Source organism: Pipistrellus kuhlii, unplaced genomic scaffold (assembly GCF_014108245.1).
Source record: "Pipistrellus kuhlii isolate mPipKuh1 unplaced genomic scaffold, mPipKuh1.p scaffold_m20_p_20, whole genome shotgun sequence".
NCBI classification, from domain to species: Eukaryota; Metazoa; Chordata; class Mammalia; order Chiroptera; family Vespertilionidae; genus Pipistrellus; species Pipistrellus kuhlii.
In genome coordinates this window covers 16,395,224-16,422,741 of record NW_023425516.1, presented here as the reverse complement: position 1 = coordinate 16,422,741, position 27,518 = coordinate 16,395,224, and the positions used below count along the sequence as shown (strand labels likewise).

General features: G+C 37.9%; 1 protein-coding gene and 1 pseudogene across 16 annotated transcripts in view; one reads left to right on the top strand and one right to left on the bottom strand.

Annotated features, from left to right (window-relative positions):
• HECTD4 (HECT domain E3 ubiquitin protein ligase 4) overlaps nucleotides 1-27,518 on the top strand; it is a 155,477-nt gene that overhangs the window by 29,847 nt on the left and 98,112 nt on the right. For 14 of the 16 annotated variants that reach the window (XM_036448774.2, XM_036448766.2, XM_045585623.1 and 11 more), the window contains exons 2-9: nucleotides 5,142-5,659; nucleotides 8,218-8,307; nucleotides 10,960-11,090; nucleotides 13,374-13,482; nucleotides 14,073-14,211; nucleotides 17,439-17,609; nucleotides 22,345-22,537; nucleotides 24,611-24,769. In XM_036448774.2, coding sequence (XP_036304667.1) covers nucleotides 5,142-5,659; nucleotides 8,218-8,307; nucleotides 10,960-11,090; nucleotides 13,374-13,482; nucleotides 14,073-14,211; nucleotides 17,439-17,609; nucleotides 22,345-22,537; nucleotides 24,611-24,769 — 1,510 coding nt within the window. Of the gene's footprint in view, nucleotides 1-2,814; nucleotides 2,935-5,141; nucleotides 5,660-8,217; nucleotides 8,308-10,959; nucleotides 11,091-13,373; nucleotides 13,483-14,072; nucleotides 14,212-17,438; nucleotides 17,610-22,344; nucleotides 22,538-24,610; nucleotides 24,770-27,518 lie in introns of those variants that run through there. The other 2 variants (XM_045585621.1, XM_036448773.2) reach the window with 2 other exon arrangements.
• On the bottom strand, nucleotides 9,218-9,672 carry LOC118725233 (annotated as a pseudogene).

Here is a 27,518-nt window from a genome sequence, read left to right as displayed (position 1 = left end):
ACTTAATCCTGGTTATCAGTTAAGTTAAAGACCCTTTTAAAAAAGTTGTTGAAAGAGAATGTGAATGAACATATATTTCCAAGCTTGGATAAAGTAATGTAACTTCAGGGTCTAATTTAATGGATAAGCGATCCACTCTTGATACAGGCTTTCATATCAGAGATGGAATTTCATCCTTCCATTCACAATTCACTTTACTTGGTTCACATGAGAACTTTCTGATTTTCTTTGAATTACTATATGCAATTCAGTTTGGTCATGATTGCCATCTACATAATGTAGAAAATGGTAGGAAAATCTGTAAAAGGGTTTAAAATTCACTCTAACATTTGAGAGGGTTTCATTATTCTATATACTTTATTTAAAAGTTTTGTGTTGAAGTTGCAAGTCTGGCCAGTTGGTCTGCTTTGAAATAATCCAGGTATAAATGCCTTTTTATGCTGACAGGTTCATATAATGAATTGAATGGGTTAATGTACCATACTAGGTAGTATAGTAATATAATTCATCTATTGTATTTGGAGCCTGTGAGTGATCCTGAGATTTATTTATTTAAATATATTTTAATTGATTTTAGAGAGGAAGGGAGAGGAAGAGAAAGAATCATCAATGATGAGAGAGAATCATTTATTGGCTGCCTCCTACATGCCCCCTACTGGGAACCGAGCCTGCAACCGGGCATGTGCCCTTGGCTGGAATCAATCCCGGGACCCTTCAGTCCGCAGGCTAACGCTCTATCCACTGAGCCAAACCGGTTTTAGCTATGACTGCCTTTAAAAAAAAATTGATTGAGAAAGAGAAATATCTACTTGTCATTCCATTTCTTTATGCATTTATTGGCTGAATTAAACCTGCAAACTGGGTATTATGGGACAGTGCTCTAAACCAGTGTTTCCCAAAGTGTGGTATGGGAAGAGTTTGGTGGGTGTATGCGTTGCACCGGAGTTTGGTGGGGATATGCACTGCACCGTGCTTAGCTGCGCCTAATTCTACGTTCTCATGAGTACAAGGGGTACTCAGCGTTACAAAAATTATAGAAGGGGTACACATATGTCAAAAGTTTGGGAAACACTGCAGAGCTACCCAGCCAGGCCTGGGCCATGACTGCTTTATAAAAATATAAACTATTCAGCCGAAACCAGTTTGGCTCAATGGATAGAGCGTCAGTCTGCGGACTGGGGGGTCCCAGGTTCGATTCCGGTCAAGGGCATGTACCTTGGTTGCGGGCACATCCCCGGTGGGGGGTGTGCAGGAGGTGGCTGGTCAATGTTTCTCTCTCATCGATGTTTCTAACTTTCTATCCCTCTCCTTTTCTCTTTGCAAAAAATCAATAAAACATATTTAAAATATATCCCGATATATATATGTGTGTGTGTGTGTGTATATATATATATATATATATATATATATATATACACACACACATATATATACACACACACACACACACACACACACACACCCCGTATTTTTCGGACCATAAGATGCTCCGGACCATAAGACGCACCAGTTTTTAGAGAAGGGAAATGAAGAAAAAAGATTCTGAAACAAATAGTGTCCTAAAATATTTTATGTGCATTAAAACCCAACATCACAGTCATAAACACATGTAATCAACCCTGTAAAGTAAACAGCAGTATTTAGAACCATTTTAGAGCCGGGCAAGCACACAGAGACCACACAGAGCCGGGCAAGTAAAAAAACTTTTTTTTTTAAGTATATGTGTAGGCTATATTTGGACCATAAGACGCAGGGACTTTCCCCCCCGCCACTTCTGGGGGGGAAAAAGTGCGTCTTATGGTCCGAAAAATACGTGTGTGTGTGTGTGTGTGTGTGTGTGTGTGTGTGTGTATCAATGTATCATTGTTTCTTTTTTTTTTAAATAGGGACCCCCACTCCCATGATTTTATTACCATAATTACCAGTGACATTTCAAACTTGTATTATATAAAACTGTATAGGGCATATAGAGTTTTATACTGTTTTTTGTGGCTGTATGGCTAAATTTTTTTTCCCATTTTTGCATAATATTCCATTGTGAAGCATTATAATTTAATCAAATACTTCTCTTTTGGAAATTGAGATGGCTTCTACTTTTCCACTATAATAAGACTGCAATGAACATCTTTGTACATTTTTTTTATTTCTATAACATTTCTTCAGGGTAAATTTTTAGAAATTGGATTACTTTCTATTTCTCTCAGAAATAGGCTTAATACAACTTTTAGCTTTTTACTTACCCATTTTGGGGAATTTTATCTCTGCTCTTCTTATATCTCAGATTTGGCTGGCAAAGAATATTTTGCCTACCTTTTATTAGCTCTCCAGGTGATTGTTATTGTTTTAGCTTAAAAACACATGTCATGTGCCGAAACCGGTTTGGCTCAGTGGTAGAGCGTCGGTCTTCGGACAGAAAGGTCCCAGGTTCGATTCCGGGCAAGGGCATGTACCTTGGTTGCGGGCACATCCCCGGTGGGGGGTGTGCAGGAGGCAGCTGGTAGATGTTTCTCTCTCATCGACGTTTCTGGCTCTCTATCACTCTCCCTTCCTCTTTGTAAAAAAAATCAATAAAATATATTTTTAAAAAACAAAAACAAACAAAAAAGAAAACCACATGTCATGTATGGTAAAATTGCAGTGAGGGCATGAGTTACTTTGAAAGTTATTCCCTTAATTGAGGTGACTTGAGCATTATCTCCAAAGTACAGTTAGTGACCCTTCCTTCTGATTAAGGGTGACAGGGATCTTCCCCTTTTCTTAAAGGACTCTTCCCCCTTTTAAAGAAAAGAATATTCATTTTCTAATGACATTTTGGTATTTTATCTTCTTGGTCAAGAGCTGTTACTGAGGGCAGTGGTTTTATATGAGAACAAATCATTTAATATTCATAAGGACCAGAATAGATCCTCCAGACTGACTTACTGAAACCCTAAGGTATGATATCTTTATAAAATAATCTTAGGCCATGACCTTCAAACTTTAGAAATTCTTAAAAAATGGCTGCATAGCGGACAGTTCTTAGTGTTCTAAAAGGGCCATTGAAATGCTGAGAAGTCTAATGGATTTCTGAAAGCATTGTGTGTGTTAGGTACTGCTAAATCAATACTCATAACAGTCACTTAAGTGTATATATTATATAATATTTGGTTAATTATATTATAACTCATATTGTTTCAGAATGTCTTTCAAGTGGAATGCTAAAAATAAGCTGAAGTACTTACAAAAATAGAACCATCAGAAAAACACAGAAGTATATAGTTTTCTTCAGCTACTCTTAATATTTGAAGTTAGCTATGGACTCTGTCATACACATTATTTTATGAACAAGAAAATACCACATTTCAGAAGCACTTATGTTTGAGATTGATAAAAAAAAGAATAGCCTGGTTTAATGTTACCAAGTTGTTCTTAGATTCTTTTTATTTGTTATTTTTAATTTTTAAAAATGTTTTCATGTGTCTCCTTTTAATCGTTTTTCTTATGAAATTTGGATCATGTTTTATCTGTTGTCATATAATATCATAGAGTTAATTATCCTTTGTAATGTTGCATGTGGCTATTATTCCACCCATGTTGTATTTTAAATGTTCTCCTATTATAATTTGTTAAAAGTAATGCTACATGTTTTCATTAAGTGTTTGAGACTTGAAGAATATGCATCATGTAGTTCTGAAGCAAAGGTATATTACTGTAGAAGTTACTTTTTAAACAAGTGTATATTATGTCATTGGTTTTGTCCTTTGGAACCGTTTTTTTGTTTATTTCCAAGTAATTTTATTCCGAATTTTGTTTGTTTCCTGAATCAATAAATATCATACAAAACAATAAAAAAAAGTAATGCTACAGTGAACATTCTTGCATTTTATATTTTTCTTTAAATGTATCTTTGTCAGATATTCCTAGGAGTAATGTTACTTACTAAAATACAAGAATATTCTCTCAGATTTAAGAAATTTGTCAAGATTATTATTTTATTTAGTTACTGTGTATTTTTAAATGTGCTTCAATTCTTGTGTCTAATAAAAACCTGAATTGCATTCATTAGCAGTTGCTCCATATAACGTAAGTAGAATGTCAGTGTACCTTAAGTAAAAATATATATGGAGCACATGAATTTTATATCAAAGAGTTGTATTGGATATACAGAAAATCATATAATCAATTTTGGAAAGCTTTTTAAAAAATGCAACAACATTTTTTATTTGCTTAGATGTTCATAACTGGGAAGGTAATACAATTTAAAATTGTGGGTTTTTTTGGTTTTTTTTACATCATTCAAATATATCCCAATCTTTGGTTGTTGATCACATGGTGGAAGCTGATTGCTGATTTTTTGAAAAAAAGAAAAAAGGGCCCAGCCTGTGTATTCCATTGGGTTGAGTGGTAACCTTGGATCGATTCCAGGACAGGGCACATGCCTGGGTTGTGGGCTTGATCCCAGTGTGGGGCGTGTAGGAAGCATCTGATCAGTGGTTCTCTCTCATCATTGATGTTTCTGTCTGTCTCTCACTTCCTCCCTGAAATCAATAAAAAAATATTTTTTTTAAAAAAGGAAAAAAGGGCCGAAATTGGTTTGGCTCAGTGGTAGAGCGTCGGCCTGTGGACTGAAAGGTCCCGGGGTTCAATTCCTGTCAAGGGCATGTACCTTGGTTGCAGGCACATCCCCAGCAAGGGGTGTGCAGGAGGCAGCTGATTGATGTTTCTCTCTCATGGATGTTTCTAACTGTCTCTCTCTCTCCCCCTCAATGTAAAAAATCAATAAAATATATTAAAAAGGAAATAAGGACAGCCTATTTCCTTGGATATGATTACAGCTTTAAGGTATATGATTGCCCTTGAAAAGTGATAATTTTTTAAGAAACTTGTGTTATTTTATCAATTGCCAGGTGAAAAATAACCAAAAGGGTGATTTGTATTTGATGAATCTCGATACAAAGTAGGGAAATAGTTTTGTATGATTGGATGATGAAGAGCATTTAATCATTATTTGCATGGCTCTAGCTGGGTGGTTGGGTGTCATCCGTACAGTAAGGTTATAGATTCCATTCCTGGTCAGGGCACATACGGGAGACAACCAATTCATCGATGAAAGCAACAGTGAAAGCAGTATGTGACTTTTCCTCTATTGTTTCCTTTTTTAGATTTTAACATTTGAGACCAAGAACCCAATGGAATTAGCAGAACGTTTGCGCTCTGTCTGTGGGAATCAGAGCAATGCCTATGCCCGCCTGCTGGAATACCGTCTGAATGCCTTGCGGGGACTGTGGAATGCCCAGCGCCAGCTGGCCTTGGAAGAACAGCATGAAAGGGAAAGCTCCGGTGATGAAGAAACGTTGGCCCTGCTCAAACGCCAGGGCTTGTTGCAGCAACCCGAGCAAGCTCCCTTCACGTCCCGGATGGGGCTCCTGCTGGTCTTCCCCCTCATTCAGTCCCAGAGTAGAACAGACCCCTCTCTCTGTAACATTACTGCTGAGGTGCTATTGAACTGCCTTCGTGACTGCCAGCCTCTGAGCTTGACCAAGGAGCCTGCTGACTGTCTCAATGGAATTGAAACTCTGCTGTGCTCTTGGCTAGAGGAAACTTCTGACACAGGCCGACACATCCCTCATAAGCAAAAAGAAAATGCTGCTGCTGCCCTGGTGGCTTTGGCATGTGCCAGGTAAGGAAAATCAAAGGTGCCACTTGGTGACCTTTTGACTGCTGCTGCTGCCTGGGTTGGGTGAGTGAATCAGAGAGCAAGCATATTTGATGTGAGTCTTAGCATTCAGAAGTCCTCTGTCTTCAGTATTGAATCTCATGGCCTTGACAGTACATAAGATGCTTTCTCACCAAAACTTGGCACCAGCAGCCTGAGCTGGAAACTAAGTTCAAGTTTTTGCTTTCTGCTATACCATGATAACAGCTTTAACATCTTGAAATGGAGAATCAACCTTTGCCATTATCTACTCACCCCTGAGATGATTAGTATTTTCCATCAGGTAGTTCGTGGAAGATGTTCTATATGTGTTTCTGCTGGAAGGACAGTTAAAAGTTTATAGAGCTTTAAATTTTTTTTTATATATATCTATAAGGAGTGCATTCGTAGGTGAGTGGGTTTTTACTTACCTGGACTCACTCACACAAAAAGATTCACTACCCTTGCTTTTCTCTTAGAAGCCAAGGGAGGAATTTTTTCTTAAAATCTGATTGAGTCCAGCAAATAAATAATACCTTATAGCTGGTTTAAATGTTCCAGTGTGCTTTTGCCCTTTTATTTTTTATTTTTATTTTTTTTAATATATATTTTATTGATTTTTTTACAGAGAGGAAGGGAAAGAGAGAGCTAGAAATGTCTATGAGAGAGAAACATTGACCAGCTGCCTCTTGCACACACCCCCACCGGGGATGTGCCCACAACCAATGCACATGCCCTTGACCGGAATTGAACCTGGGACCCTTGGGTCCGCAGACCGACGCTCTACCACTGAGCCAAACCAGTTTTGGCTGCCCTTTTATTTTTTAAAAAAATATTTTATTGATTTTTTTTACAGAGAGGAAGGGAGAGGGATAAAGAGTTAGAAACATCAATAAGAGAGAAACATCCATTAGCTGCCTCCTGCACACCACCTACTGGGGATGTGCCCACAACCAAGTACATGCCCTTGACCAGAATTGAACCTGGGACCCTTCAGTCCGGAAGCCAATGCTCTATCCACCAAGCCAAACCAGTTAGGACTGCCCTTTTATTTTTTTAACCTCACTACTTCCTATTGGAAAGATGAAGCAGTAAAAATCCATAGGAGTTAGGTGACAGCCTGAGATGGTATAGTAAGTGAGTTAAAGCCAGGTTTCAGATCCATGTGTCCTGACTCCCAGCTTGTGTTTTTATTCTCTACTAGAGGTCCGATACACAAAATTCATGCAACAGTAGGTCTTCCTTCCCCCGGCTGCCAGCACTGGCTTCCCTCTAGCACCCAGGACCTGGGCTTCCCTTGCAGCCCTGGCTTGGGCTTTGTCTGGAAGGTGGTTCGGAAGGATGTCCAGCTTAATTAGCATATTATGCTTTTATTATTATAGATCTGCTGCCTCCCTGTCTTATACTGGTCTTTGGTTTTTGTTTGTTTTAATATATTTTATTGATTTTTTTACAGAGAGGAAAGCAGAGAGATAGAGAGCTAGAAACGTCTATGAGAGAGAAACATCAACCAGCTGCCTCTTGCACACCCCCTACATGGGATGTGCCTGCAACCAATGTACACGCCCTTGACCGGACTCAAACCTGGGACCTTTCAGTCCGCAGACCGATGCTCTACCAATGAGCCAAACCGGTTTTGGCTGGTCTTTGGTTTTGATTCTTTGGTTTTATACTCTATCTGCTGACTCCCTTCTTGTACTGGTCTTTGGTTTTGATTCTTTTGATAGTGAAGGGGGCAATTAAGAGGAGGACTCTAGGCCTACTCAGTCCATTAGGTATTTCATTTCTTTGGGTTTAGGCATGTGATACCTAGCAATTAAAGCCTTGGCTTCAGAGAATAAGGCAGCAGTCCGAAGTCACCCATCTGATACAGGTGATCATTTAGATCAGGAAATATTCTTGTGGTGATCTATGCTTGGGGTTTAGCCAAGTAAGTCTTGTGCATCTTAATAGCACCTTCTTTTAGATCCTGCTGATCATATTATGGATTTCCCAGAGCCTCCAGCCTTGGAAATCAAAATGAAATCAGGTAGTGGTGACCTCTGAAGTATTATAGTCCCGGCAAGGGAAGCTCTCAGTATAAAGTAGTAGTTATTTGAATATATTCCTTTTTTGATATGATGGGCTTCAGTGAGATGTATATAAAATGGATGAACCTAACATTAAAAAGTTACTCCTGGAAGTACAGTTAGACTTTAAATATAACCTGCTCCTATGAAAACTCTCCTCTAGACTAGAGAATGACTTGATGAAAATAGTATCCAAGAATAATAGTCACATGGCCTTTGTACTGAGCCTTATGTTTTGAACTTTTGTGTTAGGGGAAATTATGTACCTTTACAAATGTAAGAACATTATAATTGACTGTTCAGGTGGTGCCACTCACATACTAAGCAAGTATACTTTGTACAACACGTATGATTGGCATAAGCAAATAGATACATTTGGAACTTTTCCCATTTGGTTAATAAACTTAACATTAACAGCCTTCTTATTTGACTTTTCAATTTTGATGATTTTCTGTTCCCTCCTTTTATTTTTAGGGGATCATTGAAAACTTTTGTCCATACAGTTCATCTATTACAGAAACAGACTGATCTAGGGTACCTTCCTGTAGCCGATGTGCTGTATAGGTAAGTTGTCAATTAGGATCCTTCCCTCCTTCTACACAAGGAAGATTGTTCATAAGGTCTCTTTTAATAAGTAGATTGCTAGCCTCTTATCAATTAATGATTCATATATTTTTGTGGCTTTGTTTTTAATTATCTTAAGCCTTATAATGACATAATTTATAATTTTGTGTTGATGATCTGTTCTCATTAATCCTAATGAGCTGGCAAAATCACACACACAATCCTGAATTATAACTTAGTCTGATTTAAAGGATTCACAAAGTTTGCTGCTATATCTTGTCAAGCACCTGACCTTAAAGATCATCTAAAATATGTAGACATGTTAAGTACTTTTTACTTGATATTATACATAAACCACACTAAAATGCCTTTCATTCAGTAAAAGGCAATCGTTTAGATACAGGGAATTTTATTAAATTGGCATAGTTGGAACCAAAAAGACACAATGGTCACTGCCAGCTTATCTGCTGCCCCTGCCTTTTAACAGTCTGATGAACACAACTTGAAACACAAGCAAGTCTTGCAGGTCTAAGAGATAGTGAAGGAATTTTCTTAGAATTTAAACATATTAATACAATCAGTCATATAAATCTAAATATAAACCAGTCTCCTACAGGTTTTGAGATGGTACTCAGCACCTCTGTGAAAAGTTGAATACTACGAATCAAGTCCAATCATATTTTTAGAAGAGAGGACAGTGATAACGCTTGCTGAACCAAAATTACCATTACAGCTCAAAAAGCTGCCATAGCATTTAACCACAAGCCAATCTTACTTAAATCAGGACTACACAAAAGAAATGTTCTATCGGCCATTCACGATCTGAATTCTGGTGTATGAGATCAATTGAGATATGATACACATAAAAATGTCATGAGAGATTTTTAATAAATAAGGCAGTGGCCAACTATTAGTCCTTAGTAGCTTTTTTGAGATAAGCTACCAAGTTTGGCCTTTCTGCACTCTTTTTTTTTTCTTTTTTTTCTTTTTTCTTTTTTCTTTCTGCACTCTTAATGACAGTGAAGATCACTTTTGTTCAGGGATGTACTTCTTGGGAGTCTCCAACTATTGCATCAGGTTAGCCTCTCCCCAGGTGATACCTTTGTTCCTGCTGGCATCCATGTAAGAAAATCCAAGTATCTTTCACCCAAATAGACTGTGAGATTTGGCCCTGTTTTGTGCTTGCCTCCCATTTCTGTAGTATGGCACTGGGCACACTTCTGAACAAAACTCTCCTTGCCTTTCTCAACGTCACCCATTTTTAAATCGCTTGTTATTCTCACTGGACATGGAGGTTCCCACTCTCAAGCCGGACATCCTGCTCTCTAAGTCCAAGGACACATTCCACCACACCCAAGTCCAATTCATATATTTTTATATTACAGTTTACATTCAGTCCTTGTTTGTATTAGTTTTAGGTGAATAGAATAGTGATTACACAATCATATACTTTACAAAGCGATCCTCCCAAGTAGACTGGCACAATACTTAGTTATTACAATATTATTGACTATATTCTTTATGCTATACCTTACATCCCTATGACTATTTCATAACCACCAATGTGTACTTCTTAATTCCTTCACTTTTTTCACCCAGTCCCCCAACCTTACCTCTGGCAGGCATCAGTCTGTTCTCTGTCTGTGAGTTTGTTTCTATTTTGTTTGTTCATATATATTATTCTTTAACCTTCCACATATAAATGAAATGGTTCATATTTTTAAAATAAGTATATTATCATATTTATCTCTTTGAGAATTTTGTTGCCTTCTTTAAAAGTGTTTCTAGAGCATGTTATTTAATTTTTAAAAAATATATATTTTTATTGATTTCAGAGAGGAAGAAAGAGGGAGACAGAGATAGAAACATTAATGATGAGAGAGAATCATTGACTGGGTGCCTCCTGCATGTCCCCTACTGGAATCGAACCTGGGACCCTTCAGTTCTCAGGCCAACATTCCACTGAGCCAAACCAAGCTAGGGCATGTTATTTTTCATTTTTGTGGGCTTAAAAAAATTTCAATAGCTTGTAATTAATTCTTATTGTAGACTTTGGGGTGATATGTTAAGGTGTAGAGAAGAAAGATAAAATAATAATATATATTTTTTTAAATATATATATATTATTGATTTCAGAGTTGAAGGGAGAGGGGGAGAGAGACAGTAACATCATTGATGAGAGAGAATCACTGATCAGCTGCCTCCTGCATGCCCCCTACTGGGGATCAAGTCTGCAACCTAGACATGTGCCCTTGACTGGAATCGAACCCAGGACTCTTTAGTCCGCAGGCTGATACTCTATCCACTAAGCCAAAGCAGCTAGGGCTCATTCATAATCTTATTACCTAAAGATAACCACTTCTAATGCTTTGGTATACATGTTTCTCAATTCATTTTATATATATATTACGTGTGTGTGTGTATAAAATATATACATTTTACACACAGCTGTAATTTTATCATAACATTTATAAAAGCACTGCTTTGTACATTTTCCATATATAAAATATATTGTGAATTTCATTTCAGATGTATAATGTCTTTGTAAACCTGTTATAGTTTTCTGCTTTTTGAGATGGAAGGTGGACTTTTATTTTCTTGCCAAAATGGATAGTTTTGGTGTGTTTGTGATTCTCCATTTCCCTTTTTTAGGCTGTTGCTTTTGGAAGGGGGGCCTGGATCCCCCTCCTGTTTGCTTGGTGGCAAACACATAGTGTCATGGGGATATGAAGACATGTTACCTGCACCAGATAGTAACACTAGCTCCAGTTCTGAAAATAAAGGTAATGTAAGGGCCTTGATCCTCTGATTGAAATTAATATGTGAAAAGAATGGCTTAAGATAATTGTGGCAAACAGTTTAGATATAACTGTGTTCCTTTTAATTAAAGAGCTCAGGATTCCTATACAATGTGTTCATTGTCTGCTTTATCGGTCACAGTATAATACAAGCTGATATTCAGTGAGGTAAGAAAATGGATAGGTTTTACTAGCGCCGGGAAAAGGTATCATCCATACACTTCTGCAGAGAGCCATGAATTACTTAAATTGGTTCCTGGGTATTTGAGTTTGGGCATGGAGCCTTAAGTTGAATTTTATGTCCATGAATAGAGTATCAGGTCTTTCTGCCTGATCCTGTTTCTTTTAGTAATTTATTGTGTGTGTGTTGATGAACCCTCTCATCCTAAAAGCAAAACGATGAGATTGTTCAAGGGAGCATGAATTGTTAAATATCTTTTTTGAACAAAGTAGGCTGGATTAAAATGTTTTTACAGTTTCACAAGTATTACATATCAGTTTATTCTGTGACCTCAGTGAAAATGGCAGAAGCTCTCTTAATTGACTGCACCTAACTGACTTGCAGTAGAATTCAGCCTCAGTTAGCTGGGTAGACATGCTGTCCAGTACCCTGGCACACCCATGCTGCTCTCTGGTAGAGTTTCAGGCCTGCCAGGAGTCCACCTGACTCCCAGACCTGTTTGTTATTGTAATAGGTACTTGTTATTATGATTGTATTGTTAATTGTTACCTTACCAATGAAATAGGAGTTTTAAAAATGATTACCCACTTTAACTCTTTGTTTTTTGAGGAACTACTAGGTACAAATTACACTTGTCTCAGGCTTAGTATACTGATTTTTAAAGATAACAGCGTACTCAGTACTACTTTGAGTGCGGTGACATTGGATTCCCCTAAAATGACAAGTAGTAGACAAACTCCACTTATACATAGTGAGTGGAGTGATTATGAAAATAAACACTGAAGGGCTTATTTATTTGCTTTTTAAAAGATTCTCTTTGTAAGTTAGTAAACCATTTACTATCATATAGAGATACAATGTTATTCTTATGGGAAGATATAGCTAAGGGGAAACATAGTTGCTGTTTTTAAATAGAAGAATACTTTTGTGCTGTGTTGCTCCAGAAATTAAAATTAGGATCTCTGGATGGAATATTCAAAGAAACAGATTTTAGTTGAATGTGTATTATTAGTATGTGAGAATAATATCATTTACCATTATGGAACACTGGCTTTAAACCTGAGTGCAATATGGGTATTAACCTGTGTTATCTCATTTAACCTTCATAGTAATTCTTGAGGTACACATTATCCTCATTTTATGGATGAAGAAACTAAAGTTCAAAGAGGCCCAAGGTCAACTACTAAGTGCCCAGAACTCTTAAAAGCTCACGTCTTTTTTACTATAAAATTATATCGTATTTTAAAAAATATTTACTTATTGATTTTTAAGAGAGGAAGGGAGGGAGGGAGAGAGATAGAAACATCAGTGATGAGAGAGAACCATCAATCAGCTGCCTCCTGCACAGCCTCCACTGGGGATCAAGCCCATCACCCGGGCATGTGCCCTTGGCCAGAATCCAACCTGGGACCCTTCAGTCTGCAAACTGATGCTCTATCCACCGAGCCAAACTGGCTAGGGCTCATATTGTATTCTTAGTCATTTCAGATTAGAATTAGGAATGTGTAAATTGGACTAAGTATTTTTGCTATTCCAAAAAAGAAAAAACATTTGGCAGGCAAAATCAGGTGGTTCTGCTAGTAACTATCTGACCTCCTTCCCTGATCTTGGTTACTGACCCTACAGGCATTTTGGATGTTTGCTGTGGGGTTCTAGCCATCTTCCCTGGAAGTCACATCGAAGCACTTATTTTAGAAGTAGATTATCTTTCACTCAATCTCCTCTAAAGAAAAAGCACGTTTATAATCTTATTAGAAAAGCATTTAGCCCTAGCTGGTTGGGCTCAGTGGATAGAGCGTTGGCCTGTGGACCAAAGGATCCCAGGTTCAATTTCGGCCAAGGGCACATACCTTGGTTTTAGACTCCTCCTGGCCGGAGCCCTGGTCAGGATGTGTGCTGGAGGCAACCAGTCAATGTGTTTCTCTCACATCAATGTTTCCCTCTGTCTTTCCCTCTCTTTTCCACCCTCTATAAAAGATCAATGGAAAAATATCCTTGGGTGAGGATTAACTAAAAGAAAAAAAAAAAAAAAAAGAAAGAAAGAAAAGAAAAGCATTTATATAACTTACTTATAAAAAATGTTTCAGATGCTGACTTGGGACGCTGCCTCACTGCAGACGGTCTTTACCTGTATACTACTAACTCAGTTGGAAGAGGAGTGAGCAAACTGGGCTCTGGATTACATGGTACTCTCAGGTGAGTTACATGGAATTTGCTGAATTCTTTGGCTGGAACATTTCCTCCTTATGTAATCCTCTGTGAAGAAAACATGGGGGTACATGCTGACTCTCCATAGACTGACTAATAATAAGTCTGAACACATCCATGTGATTCTGGTTTTCCATTATTGTCACCCACCCCTCTCATTCTGCTAGTGCAGTGGTCAGCAAACTGCGGCTAGAGAGCCACATGCGGCTTGAAAGCCATGGTTTGCCACTCTGTTGACTAATGAGTTTGCCAATCACTGGGATAGGGGCTTCATCACAAGAAACAACAGCCTGTAATTATTGGAATCGAGAGTCTAGGTCCGCTGTTCAGTCTACTTGCATATTAGGGTTTTATATATCAGATTAGACCTTTTCCCCAACTTTTTTTTTTCTCTTCGCGAGTTTGTTGCGAAAAGTTAATATTTGCCCTAGTTTTTTAGTCCAGAAGCTAATGAAATGTATTCACTCACCTTCAAATTGTTTGCATACTTAGGCATTTAAAAACATTAGGCTTTTAAAACATTAAACATTCAGGAAAATTGTTTCTGTCTGTACCTAAGTACCTTTCTTTTCCTGCAGAGGCTTTGTATACTGCCGGAACGAGGAGCTGGAACCGGGATGGGTTGCTTTCGGCAGCAGCAGTCTTCTCCACCGGCCTGTATCTTTTGATAATAAACCTCACTCCCTTTTCCAGGTCATTGACCAGAATACCCTTCAGGTAAACAGAAAACCAAGGCATTGTCTTTACGTTTTGGAGACAGTAAGGGAAGTTCTTCAGAAGTAATAACACAATTGATGTAGTTTCCTGCCAGAGTGCATCCTTTGAATTGTCATTGTCTGGGCATTCTGTTTTGTTTTGTTTTTGTCTGGTATCTAGACTTTCTCACATCTGAGTGAATGTGTTCCCTAAGCGTTTGTAAGACTAGCAACAAAATTTTCTTTATTATTAAAAAAAATTTCTGGAGAATCAGAGATGGTATAAATGACAGCTACTGATTCTCCTCCTTTTCCTGTTCCTCTTTCTCCTTTTCTTCCTCCTTGTTCTCCTTTTTCTCCTTTTTTTTCTTTCTTCTTATTTTATTGCCAGACTTGTTCTGGGAAGACATAATTTCCTTACTCAATTAGTTCTAAACAACCTTTCTGAGAGAATGGGAGCTTTAAAATGAGTTTAGATAGAGTCATTGTGTGAGATGGATTAAGAGCTCATCTTTACTGCTCTAATAGCACTCTAGCAAAGCACTTGCTGCATCATACCGAAATTACCTGCTCTTGTGTCTAATCCTCCCCAAGACTGTGCACACCTTTAGGTCCAGAGAGAGCCTGTCTTATTCATCTTTGTGTCCCTAGAATGTAGTATGTGTGCCTATCATGTGACTGATGATGATAAAGTATAATGTCTGTGTACCAGGCCCTGATCTAGGCAATTTACATACACTTGTGAGGTGTAATTATGGCAGTTTCATCATAAACATAAGGCAAATGATGTTAAGCACATTGCAAGTAGTAAGTGTTTATTGTTGAATGGAGGAATGTAGCTCACAGAGGTTAAGTAATTTGCCAAAGGCCATACAATTATGGCAGCATAAGAACTTGAATGCATGGTTCTCAGCTCTAAAATCTGAGTTCTTTATGCTATAACTTTCAACCAAAATTGAACTGGATTGTTAGAGTTCTCATCTGTGGAGTGGTTGCCCTGACAGTAGTTACATCCAGAATTTAAGTGGGATGTTGCATCTCTCTGTCTGTCACTCAATGTGTCTTTCCTGGAGAGCAGAGACTGAATCTTGTTCACCATTGTGTCTCCAAAGCACATAGAAGGTGCTCAATAATGGTTAGATGAGTAAAGTGAAAACATTAACAAATAGATGCCCCATTGCCTTTGTTTCTTATCACTAGTGCAGACAGGTGAGAATATCTCCTATATTTGTTTGAAATAAAGTTATAAGCCTGGGAATTAAACAGATGTTAAATCTTGGGACAAGGTTCACATTTGAAGTGATGTCAGTTTCTCCTGTGTTGTTGCAAAAATTCTGATATTATCCAAGAAAGCAGTGTTGTCACCAACTAGATACGTGCTTCAGAGCAATTTGGGGATAGCTTAGGCCTATCAGTAGCTGTCAGCTTTCTAAATTTCCTAGCACAATACGTTTCAAAGTGTGGTTACAACAATTAAATGACTTTAACTTTTGTTAGACTGTTACGCCCAGACTTCGTGATCCCCAAGGACCACCAGGGAGCCGAGTCCAATGCAATAAACAAAAGAGCCTTCTCCATGCATGCATGGGCTCCTCCCACCCACGCGCAGCATGGCGGAAGAGCGCGAACTTCTCCCAGTCCAGGGGTTTTACTCTGGTCGGTGGTGATGTCACTGCCTCGGCTAACCCTGATTGGTTGGGTGAGGGCTAGGGATAACTCCGCCCTGCGGGGCGGAGTTGGGAGCTCATCCTCACCCCGCCCTGCCTTCTCAAGACAAAACAGATCTGGAAAAAATTCATATGAAATTAGTTCAGGGTTCAAAAGTAATCTTAGGCAAACTAGTGACTCACCCAGAGGTAGAACAACTGGAAATTGTTCTTACTGTACCCTGAAGGCATCTGACCTTTTCTAATTATGTTTATTTTGGGATTTTCAGTTCTGCTCCTACTCTTGGATTTTTAAAAAACTAAGTCAGCAGTTTTCTTAGTTCTCATTTTCTCTCATATTAAATGCTTTTCTCTGGCAGTAAAAATTAGTATGTAACTTCACATTTAATGTGAAATAATGCAAAACTATTCATTAAGCTGAAACCAAAGGATGTTTACTGTGTAGTATTAGAAATACGTGCCTTCATGTCTAATATAGAGTATTGGTGTTTGTCTGTTTCCTCTTGATGGACTTGGTAAATTTCAGCAGCCCACATGTGCAAAGTGAGGATCTTGCATGTGCCTTCATTTTTTTGGAAATTCTTTTTATTTTTTTCCTGTCCTCTCATTGATATTTATTTATTTATTTATTTATTTATTTATTTATTTAAGGTATATTATATGTTAAAGACTTTAAATATTTTATAATTTGGTTGATATTATTACTTTTAATTATTCAAATAATAGAATCAAGAGAAGAGTAGAATATTGGCTGTCACTGCTGGGAATTCTTTTTAAAAATTTTTTATTTTTTGCCTTCGTTTTTTTTTAAACTTTTTTCCTCTTTCCCCTTCTCCCTATTCTCTGCTTTCCTTTTTGCCCTTTCTTCCCTCCATATTTATTAAATAACTTTGAGCTAGACTTTGAATTACATGCTAATGATATAAAGATGAATAAGATATAGTTCATGTCCATGTCCTTTAAATATAATTAATAATATTAAATTCATTTACTAAGAACATTTCAGAAAGTACTATTTTTCTGAAATGTTGTGTTTTTTATTTTATTTATTTATTTATTTATTTAGTATATTTATTTCAGAGATGAAGAGAGAGGGAAAGAGATAGAAACATCAATGATGAGAGAGAATCATTGATTCGCTGCCTTTTGCAAGTCCCCTACTAGGGATTAAGCCCGCAACTCAGACATGTGCCCTTGACCAAAATCGAATCTGGGACCCTTCAGTCCACAGGTTGATGCTCTATCCACTAAGCCAAACCAGCTAGGGCTGAAACTTTGTTTTTAATAAATGCTTGATAAAACATACATAGCAGAGTCAAAGTGTTTAGTAAGTACATTTTAAAGAAATGTAATTTGAATTAATCTCAAACATCTTTTTATCTGTTGCATGGCCAGTTGTATGAACTTTTATGTTTTTGTCATGTAATTTTCATATATTATTCTTAGAGATAAATGTCAGGTTTATTTTGCCCAGAAAGCCTATTGAATTCTCATCTTGGAATTAATAATGTTAATGATGAACTGACAGAATTCATCAGAATTTATGTCACACTGATGAAGTTTCCCTTCTTTGTGTGTCCAGGTATGTCAGGTGGTACCAATGCCAGCTAACCATCTCCCTGTTGGCAGCACTATGAGCACCGTGCACCTTTCTTCAGATGGTACTTACTTCTATTGGATCTGGTCTCCTGCCAGTCTGAATGAGAAAACACCGAAGGGACATTCTGTTTTCATGGACGTTTTTGAACTTGTGGTAAGTTTTACTTTCTCACTTTGTGTATTGAGAGACATTTCTGTTTGCTTTCTTTTTATATTGGTTGACAAAGGACCTAAAAAACTTGGAATATGTACAATGCATTTTCTCTTGTCTCAAAATTGATTTTTCTCTTGGATATCTTTGAAGGTTTCTTTGTTTGGAATTATATGGCCAAATAAAGTCTAGCTTTCTGAAGGCCAATTTGGCAAGAAAACGGAGATAACAGTAGTTAAAGTGTAGATAGTGGAGTTTTTAAGTAGAAATGATCAGGGGGCTTGTTGGAAATGTGGAACTAAACTGCGATAATAAGATTGGGTCTATTGATAGGTTTTGGAAATCTCTGAAAAAGATGACAATTAAATTTGTGAGAAGACAATTATTTATTCATTATATATTAGCAGGCTGCCTGAGAGCCAGGCCATATTTTATCTGGATGGTGGAAATTCAGTGATGGGCAAGGTGGATAGGATCCTTGCTCAAATGGAGCTTGTATTCTGGCTGGTTGGGTGGGTTGGGATAGTGATGATGGAAAGACAAAAAAAATTATAAACAAGTGAGCAAATAAGTAGATAAGATAATTTTAGATAGTGAAGAAAAAGTTGCAGTTAACCAGATGAAAAAGTTCAGTAGAAGGGTAGGGAACATTCAAGGAAGAGGAGACCATAAGTGCAAAGGCCCTGTGGCAGGAGTGAGCATGCATGTTTCAGGAAATGACAATGAGCTTTAGTGGCTGGGATGCAGAGAGGAGAGCTTGGAGCAAGAAGAGGCTGGAGGGAAAAAAGAAGAGGTTGGGGCAATAGCAGATCTGCACTGAGGTAGCCTATAGCCACACCTGGCTGTTTAAATTTGTAATAATCAGAATTAAATAAATTTAAACTTTAGTTGCTCCGTTGCATTAATCACTTTTTTAGTATTCAGTAGCCATTGCAACTGGCTAGTGGTCACCATATAGAACAGCAAGACATAGAACATTTCCATCATCAAAGACAGTTCTATTGGACAGTACTTATCTAGAATGTATTTGCAAAAACTTGTAAAGGAAAAATTGCACAAGCCAGGTCTGTGACCAAACCTTTTTTCATGATGTGATTTACAGCCTCCTTCTGGGAAGAAATTAGCATTCCTGAAAATAAAACAAACATTGAAGCCATTTTTCTAGTGAATTTTAATTGGGTTAAAATTTGTTCTGGGAAACCACTCATCCATCCTGCTAGCTAACAGTCAGGCAGGAACATAGTAACCTTTCACCAGGCATTCTTTTCCAACTAGTTTCTCAGTATTCTCTAATCATTATCTTGTCAAATGTCTCTGCCAGAGTGAAAGTCTGCATTGATCTGCTAGAGATTGGACTACTTGAACCTGTGTTCAGAATTAAATTGTCAGAAAATCTGTTTTGTTTTGTTTTGCTTGTTTTTAAACACATTTACGAGCTTTTTTTAAACATATTTACGAGCATGATCAACAAAAGATGCTGATAAGTTAAACAGGTGTGGCCATATCTAGATTATAGTTGAATCTGGATGATGGGTATATGGAAGTTCATTATACTACACTCTATTTTTGCATATGTTTGAATTTTTTCCTTATTAAAAAAAAAATTTAACTACCACTCATTTAGAAGCTTCTATTATAAAATGCTGACTTGAGTAGCTAAACATAGCTATCTGGCTTACTGCCCATGATACTTTCACATCATGGAACACTGTGTAGCCATTAAAAAGTATTAGGCAGATCTGCATAGACTCAAGTAGATTGATTTTCAAGTGACATTGTTTAGTACAAAAAAAGGCTGTATTTTCTGCCTGCTGCATATTGAAAGCTGGGGTAGGGAGACTGGTTCTTTCTGCTATTGTCCTCCTATATTAGCAGCTTTCCTCTCTCAGTGGACCATTTACTACAGCGTACAAATACGTTAGAGCAGAGGCCGCCAACTGTGGTCTGGTCCGAGAGGTCCAGAAGTTTGTTGACTGCTGTGTTAAAGGATATCCTGTCTTTAAAAAACAACTCCCAGGACCCATACCTGCCTCCACTCCCCTATTCCTGGTGTCCCCTTACAGCAATGCTCTTCAAAGAGCTATTCTTACTGTTTTTACGTTCTTTCCTCTCTATTCTCTCTTGAGCCACTTTATTTAGTCTTGTATCCTTCTCACACCACCAAAACAGCTCTTCTCAAATTCACCAGGGACTTCCTCATTAATAAATTCAAGGTCAACTCTTAATTTGACTTGACCTTTTAGGAGTTTTTAATGTGGTTTACCACTCCCACATTCTTTTTTTTTTTAAATATATTTTATTGATTTTTTTACAGAGAGGAAGGGAGAGAGAGAGTTAGAAACATTGATGAGAGAGTCATCGATCAGCTGCCTTCTTGCATGCCCCCTACTGGGGATGTGCCCACAACCAAGGTACATGCCCTTGACCGGAATCAAACCCAGGACCCTTCAGTCTGCAGGCTATCTCCTGAGCCAAACTGGTTTCGGCAACTCCCACATTCTTGAAATTGTTTTCATTAGCCTTGTGGGAAACTCCATAGAACTTCTATCACTGGTTGTTCCTACTCAGTCTCATCTTTCTACCTTTTCAACAATCACATGTGCCAGGACCTATTTTCATGGCCCCTGCTATCTCTCTAACTTGCTCAGATGATCTCGTCTTGTCTTAAAATTTTAAACACCTCTATAAACTGATGATGCTCACATTTGCTTCTTAGCCAAAGCCTGTCCCAAGAACTCTAGATGGGTATCGATGTGGGTGTTTATGTGTATATGTGTAGAATATGAGACTTTTCCTGCCCCTCCCATGGGTTTTCCTGTTTCAGTTAATGGTATCTGTGACCTGCCAGTGCTGGCCAGAGACCTTTGGTGTCACTCTTGATTCTGCTTTTTTTCCTTCCCCAATTCTATGTCCAGTCAGCAGATGCTCCTGCTCTACCTTCAAAGTGTATCTCAAATCTTACTGCCTCTGTAAAGGTGCTGCATGATTCGGGCCCCCTCTTCACCTGTCACTCTCTGCACCAGCCACACTCGCTGCTCTGATGCCACTCTAGCCACAACTGGCCTGCTTGCTGACATGCCAAAATACCCAGAGTGCTCCCATCTGGGGACCTTTGTGCTGGAATCCTACAGATAACCACATGGCATAGTCTCTCACTTTTTAGGTCTTTGCTCAAATATCACCTTATCAGAAAGTCCTTTCTTACCAATCTGTATAAAATATTTCATGTAAAATAAAATCATGTCTTTTTTAAATCTCTTTTGCCCTGTTTTATTTTTCTTCATGGTTCTTATTTTACCCGTTATTTGCTTATTTCTTCACTGTCTCCCTTGCCTAGAATGTCAGCTCCAGGAGGGTAGGGATTTTGGTCTCTTTTGTATTCTGCTGTGTCCTTAGGTCCTAGAACACTGCCCAGCACACAGTAGGTGCTACTCTGCACATCTCCTTCCTGGCTATGCTCCTGAGTTTGCTTGCTTTCTCTTGCCTCTTCTGTAACCAAATTTTTACTTTGGATTGCTTTGCTTTTTATTTGCTTCTTATAAGCTGTTCCACTTTGTACCCCTATTCCCTTTTATCTCTATGTCCTACAGCTGCAGGCCAGCCGTGGCACCTTTATTAGTGGCACCAGTTTCTGAGACTTCAGCCAGATCCAGGAGCCTAGGTCTGGAAGGAGGTGTGGGATGCAGAAGCAGCATGAGATATATGTGAGAAATTAACTTACTGGTTTCTAGATCTTAAACACAAGCATGGTGGCCCATGGAAATACCATCCCTTTTCTCCACTTCCATTTGCTGTCCAAGATCTAGAAACCTGTGAATATTTTAAACCAGTAAGTTAATAGAGAGGGAGACACTGGCAATGAAGGAGCAGACAGAATTAAGAGAACAGTTAGAGAGGAGGCGGAGGTGGAAGACTTAACCTTAAATAATATGAGGTGAAGTGCTTTTTTCTCTGAATAAAGAGGAAAGGAACAGTAACGAGACTGAAAACAAAGATTCTTGAGTTGGAAGAGAGATGAGTGTGAGCAGCTTACAGTAAGTGGTCTGGATCTGTGTTGCAATAAAGATTGCCAAGTGGTCTGCTTAAAGTCAAGCTCAAAATTGGTAAAGGAATTTTGAAATCACCACTCCAGGGATTTTGCTGGGGAACAATCAAGTGATGAATGAGGACCTGCCACGCACCAGCAAGGATCCAGTTGATGTTGGCATATATTTTTAGCAAACAAAGTCTGCCTTTCTCTAGGACTGCGCTTCCAGTGCCCGAGCAGCTGGGGCTAATGTTAACTGCTGTTAATGGAGAGTTTGGGTTTTAGCCACTAATTCGATTTCAAGAAGACATTACCCTCCTAGTTGTACTTCATATTAATAGTAAATAAAAAACTGATTTGTTTTCCTGTCAGTGTACTTGTACCTGTTAGATGCTTGTAATTAGCAAGAGCTGCCTGAGGAATTCAATATAAGAAATTTTAATCAACGACCTTTTGTAGAATTTATTAAACTCGGCTCATTACTTTTAGGAACTGGGCTATTATGAAGAATGAAAGCTCTCAAACTTTGCATGGCCTTTCCTTTGTTCTCAGCAGTTTCTGTGGAGCACTTAGGTTTTGAGGTTTACCCCTATTCAAGTACAATTTTTGGAAATGGTTTTGCGCAACTAGGTAATGCAATTCTCAAATAGAAACTTGCTAACTACATACAAATAAATGTCATTTAAGGACCTCTTTTTCTCTAAACATTAGGTTGAAAATGGTGTGTATGTTGCCAGTCCACTTCAGGAACGCACAATTCTAATGAGAAAAGAGGGTGAGTCTGCGAAAAGCATTAACGAGATGCTTCTTAGCAGACTTTCCCGCTACAGAGCTTCCCCATCCGCTACGCTGGCCGCCCTCACTGGCTCCACCATTTCCAACACACTGAAAGAGGACCAAGCAGGTATGGTGCCCTTCACTTACCACCTGTCAGCTTGGATAGCTCCACTCAGCTAGATACCTATAATTTAAGATTATTTTTTAGAGCAGTTTTAGGTTCACAGCAAGCTTGAGAGGAAGGGACTAATATTTCCTCTATACCGCCTGCCCTGACACATGCGTAGTCTCCCTCATCAGCATCCTGCAGCAGATGGTATAGTTGTTACAACTGATGAGCCTATGTGGACAAATCGTCATCACCCAAAGTCCATCATTACCTCAGGTTACATTCTTTGGGTTTGGACAAACACATAAGGATAGGTAGCCATCAGTACGGTGTCATGGAGAGTAGTTTCACTGCCCTAAAAGTCCTTTGTTCTCTGCCGATTTGAATAATCCCTCCCCACCCCCAAATGCTGGCCATCCCTGACTTCTTTAATTATCTTCATAGTTTTTCCTTTTCCAGAATGTCATATAGTTGGAATCATACAGTATGTAGACTTTTCAGATTAGTTTCTTTCACTTAGTAATATGCATGAAAATTCCTCCATGTCTTTTCTTGGCTTGATGAATAATTAGTGAGAGCTGCCTGTGGATTCAGGCAGTAGATATATTTTTTTAATTTTGTAAGTCTGCTTGAGCCAGACTGACGACTCATGCCAGGGAGCAAGACCTCAAATGCTCCCCAGGCAGTACATTTTATTGAGCACTTGCAGTGCACCATACAAAAGCACTTTGCTCTACATAATTCACCTTTTTGTTTCTTTCCAATTATTGCCCATTTTTTAAAAAAATCCATACTAATACATGTTGTTGGCTATGGATATGAATTAGCATGTATCTGTAATAATTTAAAACAGCTTTATCTTTAACCATAAACACCTTCTCATTAATTGATTTTATGTTTAGCACACGCTTTGTAAATGTAAAAAGCTCATATTTAACATTGTCTCCAACCAATTACGATCTTGACCAAGCAAGTAAGAGGCAAACCTCCCACAGGAGAGATTGCTTTTTCTAGAATTTCATTTAGTTTTGTACTTTAATATTTTAGGATGGATCATACATTTATAGAATTTGAAAAGTAAAAACAACATTAAAAGTTATATGTAGAGAAATCTTGGTGTATTCTATATTTTGCCCCCAACCTGCCCCTGTAAATAACTATATTAATCTTAATCTTTACAGAGTTCTTTATGCAAATAAAATTAAAGACAAATGTGTGTTCTTATTTCCCTCCTATTCTTAATAAAAGGTCACCTATTAAACACACTATTCTGTACTTTTAAACCAGGCATTCTTATCTGGGTGGGATAAACAATCTCCCCCATGGTTTTAAATAACATGTATCCATCGTAATTTTCATCCAATTTTTGAGGTTATCTATAGCCCAGAAAAGATTAAAAACTATTATTCTTGAAGATTTTATAAATTACATACCAACTATGTGAATTTATACCAGATCATCAACTGTAGTAAGAAATAAAGGTAGAGCCAAGACCGGTTTGGCTCAATGGATAGAGCGTTGGCTTGGGGACTGAAAGGTTCCGGGTTCGATTCCGGTCAAGGGCATGTACCTTGGTTGCGGGCATATCCCCAGTAGGGGGTGTGCAAGAGGCAGCTGATCGATGACTCTCTCTCATCGATGTTTCTAACTATCCCTCTCCCTTCCTCTCTGTACAAAATCAATAAAATATATTTAAAAAAGAAAAAAAAAAGGTAGAAAAAATGGATCTGGAGTAATGTGTTTAATGAATTTTATGCAATTTTATGCTTTAATTCTTTTACATATTGAAATGTTAGGAAAATATTTGTTATTAATTCATTATGAGACTATCAAATTAAATACTTACTAGTTTATATTAGAATTTAAGAACGATACTATTTTATTTCCACAAGTCTCAGGAGGCTTGAAGCAAGATTAGGGAGCCAGAAGATCATTATTTTTTCCTTAGCTTGTTACTTCCTGTTCTATTTTCTGAATTTGGGTATTTTCTTGTATGAATTTGGGGACCCCTTATTATCTTCTGATCTGTTTTGCTAACCAAATTAATGTGTGTAAAATATTTCTACTCAACACTTTCATTCTTTTCATCAGCAAATACTAGCTGTGGGCTGCCCCTAAAAATGCTTCGGAAGACGCCCATATATACCTGTGGCACATACTTGGTGATGCTGGTCCCACCTCCAGGGGGGTCAGGCAGCTCTGCCACCCGGTCTCTTTTTGGTGGAACGAGTGGTTTGTCGTCTTTAAAAAGTAAGTGAATTTTATTTTAGACATTTCTTCTGTTTTGTTTGACATTTGGGTGTTTTTTTGTGTGGCTATTTTGAACAATGCTAAAATTCATGTACAGGTTTTTGTTTTTATATCTCTTGGGTTTATACTTTGGAGTTGAATTCTGGGTTAAATGGTAACTGTATGGTTACGCTTTGGAGGGACTGCCAAACTGTTTCCCAAGGGGACTCAATATTTTCCATTTCATCAGCAATGTATAATGGCTCCAATTTCTCATATCCTTACCAACATTTGTTATTTTCCCTTTTTATTTTTATTATAGCCATTCTAGTGGGGATGAAGTGTAACTCATTGTGGTTTTGATTTGTATTTCCCTAATGACTAATGATGTTAAGCACCTTTTCTTGTGCTTATTGGCCATTTGTATATCTCCTTTGGAGAGATACCTATTCAAGTCCTTCGGGCATTTTATTTTATTTTATTTTATTTTTTATTTTTTTTTATTTATTAAATTATTATTTGTGTACATATTTTAACATTGCCCCCCCCCCTACATACCCTCCCTCCCCAGAGTTTTGTGTCCATTAGTTGTACTTATATGCATGTATACAAGTCCTTCGGTTGATCTCTTATCTCCCCCAGATCTCCCTACTCTCTCTGGTGTAATTTTACAGTCTGCTTGTTGCTTTACTGTCTTTATATCTATCTTTTGGTTTGTCAGTTTATAATGTTTTTTAATGTCCATAAATGAGTGAGGCCATGTGGTATTTCTCTTTTATTGACTGGCTTATTTCACTCAGCATAATGTTCTCTAGTTCTATCAGGTTGCTGCAAATGATAAGAATTCCTTCTTTTTTATGGCAGCATAGTATTCCATTGTGTAGATGTACCATAGTTTTTGGATCCAATCATCTGCTAACGGGCACGTAGGCTGTTTCCAGATTCTAGCTATTGTAGATTGTGCTGCTATGAACATAGGGGTGCATATATCCTTTCTGATTGGTGTTTTTAGTTTCTTGGGATATATTCCTAGGAGTGGGATTACTGGGTCAAATGGGAGTTCCATTTTCAGTTTTTTGAGGAAACTCCACACTGTTCTCCACAATGGTTGCACCAGTCTGCATTCCCACCAGCAGTGCACGAGGGTTCCTTTTTCTCCACAACCTCGCCAACACTTGTCGTTTGTTGATTTGCTGATGTTGGCCATTCTGACAGGTGTGAGATGGTACCGCATTGTTGTTTTGATTTGCATCTCTCGGATAATTAGTGACTTCGAGCATGTTTTCATGTGCCTTTTGGCCTTCCTTCTGTCTTCTTTTGAAAATATTCTATTTAGGTCCATTGCCCATTTTTTAATTGGATCATTCATCTTCCCTTTATTTAGTTGTATAAGCTGTTGTAGATGTTGGAGATTAAACCTTTATCAGTGGTAACATTTGCAAATATGTTCTCCCACACAGTGGGCTTTCTTGTTGTTTTGCTGATGGTTTCTTTTGCTGTAAAAAAGCTTTTTATTTTGATGTAGTCCCATTTGTTTATTTTCTCTTTAGCTTCCATTGCCCTAGGGGCAGTATCAGTGAAGAAGTTCTTTTGGCATACGTCTGAGATTTTGCTGCCTGTGGATGCTTCTAGTATTTTTATGGTTTCCCGTCTGATGTTTAAGTCCTGAATCCATTTTGAGTTTATTTTTGTGCATGGTGTAAGTTGGTGATCTAGTTTCATTCTTTTGCATGTATCTGACCAATTTTCCCAACACCATTTATTGAAGAGACTGTCTTGATTCCATTGTATATTCGTGCCTCCTTTGTCAAATATTAATTGAGCATAGTGATTTGGATTGATATCTGGGTTCTCGATTCGATTCCATTGATCTCTATGTCTGTTTTTGTGCCAGTACCAGGCTGTTTTGAGAACAGTGGCTTTGTAATACAGTTTGAAGTCTGGTATTGAGATCCCTCCTATTTTACTCTTCTTTCTCAGGATTGCTGTGGCTATTCAGGGTCTTTTATTGTTCCAAATGAACTTTTGGAGAGTTCTTTCTAGGTCAGTGAAATATGCCATTGGTATTTTAATAGGGAGTGCATTAAACCTATAGATTACTTTAGGAAGAATGGACATTTTGATGATGTTGATTCTACCAATCCATGAACATAGTATGTTCTTCCATCTGTTTACATCTTCCTCTATCTCTTTTTTCAGTGTCGTGTAGTTTTCCGTGTATAGGTCCTTTACTTCCTTAGTTAGGTTTATTCCTAGGTATCTTAATTTTTTTGGTGCGATGGTAAATGGAATTGCTTTTTTAGTCTCTGTTTCTATAAATTCACTGTTGGTGTATAGAAATGCCATAGATTTCTTGGCGTTAATTTTGTATCCTGCTACATTGCCAAATTCATTTATTAAGTCAATTAGTTTTTTAATGGAGTCTTTTGGGTTTTTTATATACAATATCATGCCCCCTGCAAATAAGGATAACTTTACTTCTTCTTTTCCAATTTGGATGCCTTTTATTTCCTCCTCTTGTCTGATTGCAATGGCTAGTACTTCCAGTACTGTGTCAAACAGGAGTGGCGAGAGTGGGCATCCCTTTCTTGTTCCTGTTCTTAGAGGGAATGGTTTTAGTTTTTGCCCATTGAGTATGATGTTGGCTGTGGGTTTATCATATATAGCTTTTATTATGTTGAGGTATGATCCTTGTACTCCCACCTTGTTGAGAGTTTTTATCAGGAAAGGGTGTTGGATTTTATCAAATGCTTTTTCTGCATCAATTGAT